We start from the raw sequence: 12,229 nt of genomic DNA, 5'->3' as shown, positions 1-12,229 counted from the left end.
CCTTCACCTGTAAGTCATAGATTTTGTTTTGATTTCTATGCGTCCCGTGATACGTTCAAGGCCATTGTAGTACATTTCCTCACCTGTACGTCATAGATTTTGTTTTGTTTTGTTTTATATGCGTCCCGTGATACGTTCAAGGCCATTGTAGTATATTTCCTCACCTGTACGTCATAGATATTGTTTTGTTTTGATTTCTATGCGTCCCGTGATACATTCAATGGTACATTTCCTCACCTGCATGCTATAGATCGACATATAAACATTATATATTTTTTTCCAGTTTTTATGCGTCCCGGGTTACATTCAATGGTACATTTCCTCACCTGCATGCTATAGATCGACATATAAACATTGTTTCTTTTTCCAGTTTTTATGCGTCACGGGTTACATTCAATGGTACATTTCCTCACCTGTTCGATATATATATATATATTTATTTCCGTTCCTATGCGTCCCATGATACGTTCAAGGACATTGTAATATATTTGCTCACCTGTATTTTATAGACCTTCATGAATTGAAAGGGATACTCACGCATCAGATTTGCTCTGCTAATACCGCTTGTGAATATGTCTCACAAACGTGAAATTTCACGCTGTACGTTAGAATTGTTGTGTGTGAAAGAGCGCTGGTACTATCCTGATGTGTCACATGCTATGTACAGTTTTTTCTTCTGGGGACGATGTATTCTTGAGGCGGTCAACTATTATGTGGAATTGAATCGCGACTTAATCAATCACTCACAAATGAAGGTGGTTAAATAATCACTAGGCTCGAATGTTATTTATCGAAGTTCATTTTCTGTTCATTTCTAAGTAAACGCTCGATATTTTTGCAGCACGGCCACATAGCGTGTTCATCAAGAGATAGAACCCCCTGCCGCAACCCTGAAGGATTACATCCAGTGACCCATTGGCAGGGAATGTGTGGTACCCCTTCGCTCAGAAGTTTATCCGGTTGTTCGTCTACAGTTCTACAACATGTACAAACGGGAAAGGCCCCAACGCAAATAAATCCCGTGCATGTCCCCATTAATCTACCTACATAGCAATCGAAGCCGGGACCACATAATTTCATGTGTCACGTCAATATAGCAAGCGTGTGCATTCAAGTGGACTATGTTCGGCAGATAGTGTGCCCAACTAACACTCCATGCGCTTCTCCAGATTGAAACCGTCACATATTCAACGAAATTTTTGTTTTTTTATAAAAAACATCTTTTTTTACAAACCGGTATGTAAACACTGTTGGGTGCTGACTACTGAGTGCTGAGTCGGGCTGACTGTCACTGCAGCCTGCACTGACTGCACTGCAGTGATACATATTTACAAACTGCAAGCCCAAGACGCATTTTTATTTCTTTCTTTAAAAATATAAAAAGCAAGGGGGGAATCTCATTGGCTGGAGAATAATCAACAATGAAAGAAATCTCGTTTCCTCTTCAAAAAGAATTCCCTTTTGACAGATAAATACTCGACCTCGCGGCGTTCATATTGAATGTAAATATACATACACTTGGTTAATTAGTTACATATGTACTCATAAATCAGTATCATCAGTACAGAACTACAGTCTTCCGATGCTATGTTGTTACAATGTTATTAGATACTCGTTAGCTCGTTTCGGTATTTACCTCGTTACACATTGACTTTTCGACTCTCGACTCTCGAACCAATGCATTGCGGCGTGCCCGACTGTGCCTCTGAGATACTCTTTGGAGTCACTCTCTACTCTAGAGCTGTGAACTTGCGGTCTAAAATTCGAGTTCGTCAAGTTTTCAATATACGAATCAGTCCTATAGGGGTTGACAACAAAAAAAATCTCATCCCGATCGGCCTATTGATTCAAAAGTTAAGGCAAATGCTAGTTTGTTCCAGAACTGGGCCAAATTAGCCATACGTAGGCGTTATGTATGTCCATATACACCTATCCGATGCTCCTGGGATCAAAATATGTTTTTCTATTACTCTTTGGATATATATGCACGCACAGGCTAACTCGTCGAGACTAACATTTTAAGCTATCCAACGACCAATGAACGTAAATATTTCATTTACCTCTGGGTCAACCTCTATAGTAAAATTCCCCGATTTCAAAAAGCCTACTCATTTTGTTGTCATCCGCTGTCGGCTATCTATCAATTGAATAAATATGCGTTTACGTTCAACTTCTATTTGGAATCCCAATAACGTAATGAGCTTGGCTGAGTCATCAGTGGTCACTCACTGACAATCACTGTAGTGTGAATTTGTGAATTGTGAACTCACTTAACTGTTCTGACTTCTATGTTTGTGGCTGGATTGAGGATTCTAGATATTGCGACCTGAATAGTGCACCTATTCAAAAGAAATTGGTCTATCTAGATATATGGGATCAAAATGTGCTATCAGGACAAAAATCTAGTCCATATGTAGGCGCCTCACCAGAAATTTGGCCCTACTATTATACAATAATAAACAAACAAAAAAACGATACGAGGTGGTGCAGTCGCTTTAAAATGATACAGGAAACCACCCTTACTTCAGCCAGGCACAGCACACACTAATAGTGACCCGATTCGGACGTTTGATAGCGGAAAATGCTCACAAAGACCTGATTAGGAAAATCACCCGGACACATTTTTGGATTTGTACTTAGTTCAAAAATTACTTTTGACAAATCTTAAAAAAACGGCCGTTTGTGGTGGAACCCGCCTTGCAGTACGAATTTTGGACTTTTGAGGGCAGAAATCGTCATGCCAGCCCATTTCTAAGACATGTTATCATCAGATTTTCGAAATTAGTTTCCCACCCCGTTGAAAGGTGTCTTTATTGTAGTCTTATTAAATAAATTAGCTTCTACTAGACTATTCAGCTGTAACTATATCGTACACATTCTCGGGTACCCGACGGTGAGAAGTATACTTCTTCTTGGCAAATTATGCCAACTGTAAAGTCAGCCCCTTGTCGTAGCAGTCCATATATCTGTAGGAGCCCCTAACAAATCGTCTAATTGTTGCCAATTTAACACCGTTCAAAGCTCTGGTCACCTTTTTTTGAAGACCGGCCCAGGTTCCATCGCAGTTCTCTAACATCAAACTTAGCTCTACCCCTATATCTCTCGATAGGATTACATTCACAATGGAATTTGGGTAGGAATACACATATCACATCATTATTCTCACATTTCTCCTCAATCGGACTCTTTTGTGACCTGAAGTCTTCATATTGATCTAATAAACAGGTGATAAGGTTCTTATTAGATTGTACATATTCTTTTTACATATTTTTTTTTACAAATACATATTTAAAAAATTTCGAGTGCGTTCAGACTTCTCACTTTAGAGTTGTGTGCTGTTTGCTGTATTTTTTTTAATAAAAACAAATGGTTCTTGAATCTTGTTGTATTGTCGAAACTGCGGAAACTTTCAGCTACTTCGTCTCTTCAGTAGTTTTGTTCGAAAAAATGCTGCGATGATAACACTTTTGCTGTGAAAGTGTGAATTCTGTATTCTGTATTTACTTCTCTCAAAAATACTATATATATATATATATCTATTTGTATAACGACATTTACTACAATTAGAACAATTCTTTCAACATGGCAATACTTCAAATTCTAAAAAGATTCCGTTGCAGAAGTGACAGCTTCGAGGAAAATAATATTGCAGACAACGATGCGCGCAGAAAGACGCGCTGCGTACCTCCGTACAGTGGGTCATCAAAGTATATGGATATATGTCAAGTAACTGATCCGGCCTCCATAGAGTTCCAGCCAATCTCATCGGAATCGATGGTTTTCTCGGTAGATTTTGAATCGAATAGTTCATTCTTCCCAGAAACTACTAGAGTAGAACCGCGTGTTAGAACGAGAGGAAATGAACTTGAACAGACCGACGATAGCATCGCACTGCACCCCCTTGTACCATCGGGGGCTAGCTTTGACAAGGTACGAACATGTAGTGCTACACCTAGTAGCCCTTTCTGTAACGACACTCGTTCGGCGTTGAGGAAAACCTCATCAACACCTACATCGCTTCGTTCGAGGTCATTCCGTATGTCGAGTCCACTTCCTCGAGGGTACAGAGCGAATCTAAGTGATAGTCGTCTCTACATGAGGAAGTTGTGCATTGCAAATCAAATCGTCCATACGCTACCAGAGGATCAACGCAGTATAGCGCAGCATTCTGACTTGACTACCATATTGACTATGTACAGTCCTACGACGCGCAAAGGCACATCTGATGGCCGTCTTGACGGCTCGTCTATGCCGATCGCAGGAGACTTCGTTGAGAGTTCTACTTCTAAGCAATATCCCGTGATTCCCCGACGCTCATCGCCAGAAACATCTGGTGTGCACACTGAAGCCGATCTTTTGATGCCGTTATCTCCAAATATCTCCAAATATGTTGATGGCGTGCCACTCGGGGCACACGTGTTTTTGGAAGAAGATTTAACCCAAGCCAAGGTGGTTGCGGGCGATTGGCTCATAAATGGAGTCTCGCCCGGGTCTAGCTTATCATCAGTAAATGAAGTCCCAATAAGTGCGAATCCTGTCGACAGGTTCGTAAATAATGCGCCGTCCAGCCCAGACATGCCATCGGATAGTGCAAATCCAGCTAACACGATTCTGGATAACAGATTCATCAATGGAATGTTGCCTGGGTCAAAAAAGTCCTTCGATAACTCGATCCAGGTTAATGCGATTGAGGTTGACAGATTTGTTAATGGGGTAGCATCCAGGAATGATGTGTGTCTCAAAGGATTGACGACGAGACGAACACAGTCGTGTCATACGATACGATCAAAGGATGGAAATCGGGTGCGATTCAGGGCAGATACAATTATTTACGAAACCTTTCATTGTACAGTGTATGATCGGAAAGTCGAGAAACTCTTTGCGAGCAAATCGATGATGGAAATTTACCGTGAGCTCATGAGGTTCAAGCTCACAGAAATGATAGTACATGAAGATTCGTTGATCAATACCAACAAGCATCTTGCAAAGTTGAGCGAAGGGGATCGCGCAACCATGCTCTTGGAAATATGGTGTATACTTTCAGAGCACCAGGTACAATATTGAATCGTGAGAGCTATTTTTGCCAATCCACTTGATGGGGAGTACAATTGCAATTATGTACACATTTAGGACCATTTGCACTATGGAACAAGATTTTGATAGGGATGTCCTCACATTGAGGCTCAATAAAACTAGAAAGCAAATTTTCAACTCGAATTCTTTCATTCTAATTCGAAGTGGTATTAAATCTATGGAACAGAAGCTTTCATCGCCGTATAAAGAATCATCGAAAGCAAGAAGCCAATTTTTACATTGTATCACATTGGGAATGGTATATGAAAACGCTGTTTCAAGAATCCCGGGATATGATTAGCGTTTTCAAACCACATATACTTTCAAAGTGGTTTATGGTCATGTATTAAATAACACAGTTGCATGAACAAATGCGGACATGCATCGAGCCATCGAGTTGTCAATAATTAGATAATATAGTCAGCAGAATCCAACGACTGTTTGGTACTTTTTATATATTTACACATCTAATTCCTATTCGTGAATATATAAACTGACATATAGAGCGTCTTAAAGTAGGCAAACTATGATGTCCAAAAAAAACGAATAGCACAGTAGTAGACATATACTTGTGTACACTTTAGTAGTAATATACGGGAGGGTATTTACCCGGGGGTGAAAGCTATAGTTCAACTTACAATTGTACCACAGCATGCGTATGATCAGGCGCTGAAGAACAACATTTACGAATCTTCAAAGCATTCCCGGCTTGCTTCCAATCAATACGTGGATTCAGCCTAAAAGCTTCGAAATATTCCTTATATATAATACATAGTTGTCTAAGTACGACCAAACAATTCACCAATCGCCGGTAACCCAACGGTATTTAGCCAGCTAATGTACTCTGACGGATCTCCAGGCCTCGGGTGCTGTGAGGTGATAAAAATGTAGCTGAGTTCATGAGTTGTTGCACTACGTCTAAAATGAAGTTTCGGAAAGTCTTCGGAAAAGTGAAGTTTATATCACGATTTTGTTATATAAATGCCGTACACCACCCATCACAAATAACTTAAACCAAAACACCCTGCGAAGGAGAGTGGTGAATGGTAGTAAACTCGCATGAACGGTCGTAGAGCACCAATAATTACAGTCCTTCCATCGTATACGGATACGGATGTAAGGTAGTCAGAGAAGTACCTTCTTCCGGAATTCGCCCACAACCGATGTGAGACTGCGCCAGGGCCTTCGCTGTGTCAAGAGCGTGGCATAGTCGTATGTGTAGCCCTGGACCATGTAGTACCTATCATCGAAGCAGAAGGTAGAAGTTGTGTTACCTTTGTATTTAAGTATGTGATGTGCATGTTGTACACGATGATGGTTGGATTGCTTTAAGAAATGAGCCACTGACTTGTATACTCCACCTTGAGAAGCGTTTACCCCTATTGCACGGTCTTTCTGGTACATTTGGATGATGAGGTGTGTGTGGTGTTGATATGATATTAATAAACACCGGAGCTGTACGAGAATCTTGTATAACTATGCAACAACCAAATGGCAGACACCCAACTACACTGACAAGAGCTTGCAAGTACGATTGTTATTACTATGATTTACCAAGCCCAGCTAAAAACTTCAAACCCAGAGAATATCAACTATAGTATGACTATGGGCTCAGAGGTGAAATAGACCTAAAAGTTTTAGCATAACAAATATTTTAGTTCTGAACAACACCAATAATAAAGAGTGCCATGTATCTACATACGCCACGGAGGCTAGGTGCACATACCATACGACGTTGCAGACAACCTGATAAGGGTATGTTTAAATCTACATATAAGCCCAGTCAGGAGCAGCATTAGAGTATCGTACTTCTAACGTGCACGGTGTAAGATATCTGCATCTTTGGTGCAATCTCCGACGACATAACACAAGCGAGTGTGCACATCTCAATGGAAACTTAACACAAGTACAGTGCAAGCACCACCTGGAAAGTCCTGTACAATTTACTGAGGTATCATACTAGTCTTTCAGCAGGGATTCGTTTCTTCGCAGGCTGCTGTGTAGTGTGGTACTTGCAATATGGCTGTCTGCTCATAGTGAACTCTTCTCCACTAAGATACTTCCGTTTATAATTACTGCAATGCAATGAAGCGCATCGCTGCGTGTACACAGGCGATATGTAGCATATCAAACCCACCATCCCATCGACACACACATTCACCGTGTTCTACACACAACACAAACCAGCAACGATGCGACTATACATTCCTCTACATAGATAAGTTTCCAATACACACACACCCCACACATATATGTCCAGCTCACTGCTCAATTGGTATGCATACCTGATCCATAGCTCTTCGGAGTCCCCCATGGTAAACCGTCGGCCATTGATAACGGTCCTTACATCCTCAACGTACGAAGCCTGTGCAAATTTAGCATTGCCGTCTATTGCTAAACACACGCTCACGAAGTGTTGTAGTGCAACGGCTTGGCAGGAGTCTCGTACGGCGCGCATGTAGGCATGGAAGGGCAAGTGGGCATAGTATACAGGCAAGTCGTCATCAACGTGCTGGTTAGCTTTACCATGATCACTGTTGCCATGGATACCGCTACCATGGCGATAAGGATCTATGACCGCCATGTGTAGGCGATAGTAAGCGTAGCATGTGTACTCGAGAGAGTGCGTATCCATGTGCACATCCCAGCTAAACAACAAGTTTGAGAGGTATGTCATCAGCACCGCTACATTCGGTTCTTCACAGTTGTCGGAGATGTTCTGTATGTCGCGCCCTGTATCGTCACCTGTAGACAATATATATATATATATATATATATATATATACGCAAAAAAAAGGTGAATCCAAATGAGATATGTACGCTTGTGATGTGGCACTTTCCCGTATCGCTTAAGGGTGTGCAACTATATCACTGTCTGGGAGTGGGGTATACATCGGCACACCACATACCTTGGTCGGCCTGGTGCGGGCTAGCAGGCCCATCACGTGGTCTCTCAGTGACGCTCGTGGCCAACGCTTCAACCCCATCCTACGCACACGTGCACAGCGACAACCAACCGCCACAACGTGAACGAATTAGCAAAGGCGGCTGAGGTGAAACATAACGGCATGACAGCCCCCTGCCGTCTGATCGAATGCAACTCAGACTGCCGCAGATAGGGAAGGGTAGTCACAAACAGCCCACACACAAGGTCAGCGTGCGCGTGTACACATACCTCACCCTCTGGTGTGATGTGCTGCCCACTGCGTCGAGTCGCTTCCCGTAGCCTGTCCACAATATCAAACATAGACACCGGCCCCTTGACGCCCGTGTTGCCACGTGTCAATGTGACACGCTGGTCCTGTGCAGGTGAATGCGGATATTGGCGTGTGCTCGTGCGTGCATGTGCGCCGCTGTGTGCACGCCGGCGTGCGAGTGCCCTGCACAGTAGTGAGTGGCCTGTGTCGAACAGAGCGTGCTGCAGACGGCGTTGGCGCACGCTGTCGCTGGGGTCCCGCGTTGGCATGGCAACCAGCAGGTCACTCCACGATTGCAGCATATTGACAATACTCATCAGTCCGCCATCTACCATACACCCACACCCACCCACCCACTCAGTCTGCGTGCCATTCCTGGCCAGTTTGTGTACGCTTGTCCTGGCCTCGTTATGTCCGTGTGCGGACCTCGCAGCCAATCCTGGAGGTGTGCTCACAGGAGTGTACATCGAGAGGAGCTCAAAGAATTCGGATGTGAACGGGTGGTCTAGGAGTGTTGTTGGGCACGTGCCACACACACACAGTGCAATAGGCACAGGCGTGTGGTGTGTAGTTGTGGAGACGCCGTGGCGCGTGTGTGGTGTGGTTTGTGAGGCTGTGGAGTGAGTGTGTTGCGATTTTCGGGTTTCTTGTTTGAAGTTTGGAATCCTGCTGGCGTCTGAATAGTGGGTGCTCGAATCGGGTTGTGGCATACGCTTGCCCGTGTTCGTGCGGATGCTTTGGTCGCCCCAACTACAGCGTGTTTGTGAGTCCACCTCTGCTTGTGTGTGCGTATAAGGACTTTCTTCCCTTTCCACACTAGGATTGGTTTGTTCTGAGCGTACAGAACCACCGGCCGAGTGAGCTGCATCCGTGCACTTCACAGCCACACACATGTATGTAAGTGCACAGTCAACTAAAAACCCACCCACGCACGGTAATAACCATTGTCCGCGTACCGCCTCCACTACCAATCCTCGACTGACACCCGCCTCCCCCCCTGACATACGCGCCAGTCCTGCCCTGATCCCATCAATAGTATTAGCCTCATCTGTACATACTTTCGCACTCTCTTGTACATCTGTCTGTTCCCGTATGAGCACTTCGCGTCGATCACCGGCGCCTGGCTGACGCCACGCACCTTGCCTGTCGTGGGCATATGTGTCTATCTCGGAGGAATACTCTCTTCCGTTACCTACCCCACCACCCAGCCCCAACTCACACACAGCACTCCAAATAGTCGCATGCACATCACACACCAGCCCCACCACACTCCTATTCTCTGGGAATATTGCCAGCATGTAATCGCAGGCAAAGGACACTTGCTGTGCGTCGCTGTGCCAGATCTGCAGCCATGCGTGATATGATGCCTTTGCACTACTTGCGCGGTCAATGCGGCTCTCATCCAGACGCCGCTGCAGGATCCTACTAAAATCGACAGCACCCCTGCGCAATATCATCCCGGTATGAATCGGGACATGCTCCATGGCAACCGATATCCCGCCACGCGCCTGTGTACCATGTTGCAGAGGTGACAATGCCGGGCGGAGCACATCTCTTTGTGGTCTGGGGGGTGTGTGCACGCTATCCTGTGCTGTCGTCCCATTCCGGCTACGGCTATCTCTGCGCTCTGGTCGATGCGTGCGAGTGTGTCCTTGTGCACCTGCCATGTCTCGTGCGTGAGCTCGTGAATGTGCGCGTGTGTGTGTGTTTGCACTCCCATCCTTCTGGGCATATGTGGCCGTGTGTAATGTGTGTTCTGCCTGCACGTCAGGTGTATGTGTGCGTACTCTATCACGTGCACATTCTCGGCCGTGTGTCTTGCCACTTCTCCCAGGTGTATTACGCAAGGGGACAGGCGGAGACTCAGAATCTGACTGGCTTGAAGGTGCCCCACCGCGTTTGCGCTTCCGCTTGTGAGCTAACCTGTACAAGCTTGTGTGTGCGTGCGTGCCTTCGCCTGCCTGTGTGCGCTTCTTTGTCCCTGCAATCGTATGTTCATACTTCTGGGTGTGCACACAATTGCCCCCACACGCCATCGTGTTATCGGCTGCAATCATCCCGTTGGCGTTCTGAGTCTCCTGCAAGTACTCGCACGTGGCTGTATGGGCCACGTGCGCGGGCGGAAAGCTGGGCCCACACGACAGCCAAGACACTGGGGAAGTTCGGTCCAATACCCCTTGGTACAGGTGCAGCAGTGAGGTGGGAGTGTCGGGTGCTGAGATGCGCCTGTGAATCAGAGGGTCGATGTATTTGCTGTCAGTAGAGTACGCGCTTGCAAGCAATATATGCAGAAAATAGAATGAGCTGGTACGGGATAGTCCTTATGTACGTTCGTGTATTTGCAACTATTAGCAACCAACCGGAGAGGCTAATGATTATCTTTGGATGTCGATAGATGTCTTCTTGCTGTTTGAGAAAATGAAAATATAATATAAATATATGTATATATATATATATATATATATAAATATTACACGAACAGTCCAGGATTCGCACATACCTGGGATAATATGACTTGTAAACAGCCAATAGGCAACCGATCTCGTACGCCACGAGCTTGTAAGCTTCAGCACTTCGCATGCTCTGTAGTTGCGCAGCTCTCCGCGGCTTGACATGCTCAGCACGAGTAAGCAGACACAGTAAACGGCACACATCGCCACACAGATAGGTATCTTTCAAAGCCAGGAGAAGCGCCTGGTACAAGTATGCTTGTCTGTCGGCCCGTTGTTGTTGGAGGTCGCCTTGAATGTGAATGTGGTGATAGTGGATCACCTGTGAATGCATGTGAATACACGGGTGAGTACATGATCACAAGCCCAAGATCAGTCAGTGCATCAAACTGGTTCCGCTATAAGCCTGTACAAATAGCGGTACACCAAACATGTACCCGCCCGTTTGCAACGAACGCCTCTACCGCAAATGAAATCACACGCACCTATATATGTGTGTGTGGTGATATGTACACGCATCCGTAACCCGGAGCAATGATCGCTATACGTACCAGCCATTTGACCAGCACCCGTTTGTAAGCCATCTTGACATTTGGCGCCCGCAATGAGCGCAGCACCAGAGCCACAGAGTTCCATCCTATAGTCGCGTGTTGGCATGGCAACGCCAGCTGGTTTATTAGGAACGTATCAATGTGCTTCGCATCTACACCCGCGGTGGATATGGCTTTTCCGCGCTCTATCTTCACAAGCGCTCGCAGAAAATCCGCACCCGTCCAGGTTTCTGTTTACGTGTAGATATATGGGAACAAGTAGCTATAAGCAATAGCGTAGTAAAATGTCCTTGTAGGTAGAAATACTACATGCTTGCGAACACAAATAATGGATGAGATTTGTATGTATATGAGGGGCCACGAAATTGGAGTGGCTGTACTCCATGATACGCTAGAGCTTGTATACACTAGCAGTATCTCCACAATAAATCACACGAGAACAATAAGACTTAAAAGCACTATTAGTATGCTTATAGACTGCAACTGTCCCAGATGTCGCCGGATTGGTGACCCTTTACGCGCTTTAGGAGCACGGAAATGCCAACTAATCGATTTATATTACTGCACTCCTTAAATGTGGAGGACTGTGAAACTCATGACTAGAAACACACATCCAGATATCTAAGCGATTACTTATATTACACTCGCCAATGATGAAGCGCCATATACTCTACATTAGAAGTGCCCTGATTGATCGGCGCTAGAGATATTCCTTTCTACCAACGAAAAGCCTAGACGCAAATGTTCTACTTGAAATACATTTGTCTCGCATACATATTTTAAATCCTGCACACAATAGTGTCGCGAGTACAGCCACAATACCTTCGCAACGTTGGGTGCCAATAGTCGCACTGTGTTGATTCCTCGGGGACGTTATACAGCTACGAGTGCGTTTACGCGGCACAGGAGTGATATTGTACCCTTTGTAGCCCTTGGGTGTGCACTTTATCATGTGCCT

The 12,229-nt window shown here is 44.9% G+C and overlaps 2 protein-coding genes across 2 annotated transcripts; one reads left to right on the top strand and one right to left on the bottom strand.

The window, feature by feature from the left end:
• Positions 1-3,582: 3,582 nt before the first annotated feature.
• Positions 3,583-5,064, top strand: SARC_03569 (hypothetical protein; the record flags this gene model as incomplete). The annotated part of the gene is made up of 1 exon (XM_014302635.1): positions 3,583-5,064. The coding sequence occupies one exon, from the start codon at positions 3,583-3,585 to the stop codon at positions 5,062-5,064; it is 1,482 nt and encodes a 493-aa protein (XP_014158110.1).
• Positions 5,065-5,609: 545 nt separating this feature from the next.
• Positions 5,610-12,229, bottom strand: SARC_03568 (hypothetical protein). The gene is made up of 8 exons (XM_014302634.1): positions 12,094-12,229; positions 11,272-11,501; positions 10,771-11,042; positions 8,249-10,496; positions 7,983-8,061; positions 7,359-7,818; positions 6,211-6,313; positions 5,610-5,942 (listed from the first exon to the last, which is right to left on the bottom strand). The coding sequence occupies exons 1-8, from the start codon at positions 12,221-12,223 to the stop codon at positions 5,853-5,855; spliced, it is 3,612 nt and encodes a 1,203-aa protein (XP_014158109.1). The 5' UTR covers positions 12,224-12,229; the 3' UTR covers positions 5,610-5,852.

The sequence above is a fragment of the Sphaeroforma arctica genome, assembly GCF_001186125.1.
Source record: "Sphaeroforma arctica JP610 unplaced genomic scaffold supercont1.184, whole genome shotgun sequence".
NCBI classification, from domain to species: domain Eukaryota; class Ichthyosporea; order Ichthyophonida; genus Sphaeroforma; species Sphaeroforma arctica.
Note: the sequence above shows the minus strand (reverse complement) of the source record. Positions and strands in the feature narration are given on the sequence as shown.

Excerpts from the sequence above, each read along its gene's own strand:
- SARC_03568 (XM_014302634.1), bottom strand. The coding sequence starts at position 12,223 with ATGATAAAGTGCACACCCAAGGGCTACAAAGGGTACAATATCACTCCT. Across the intron at positions 8,062-8,248 it reads ACATCACACCAGAGGGTGAG|GATGGGGTTGAAGCGTTGGC; the intron begins GTATGTGTACAC and ends ACGTGTGCGTAG. Across the intron at positions 6,314-7,358 it reads TCCGAAGAGCTATGGATCAG|GTACTACATGGTCCAGGGCT; the intron begins GTATGCATACCA and ends CTTCGATGATAG.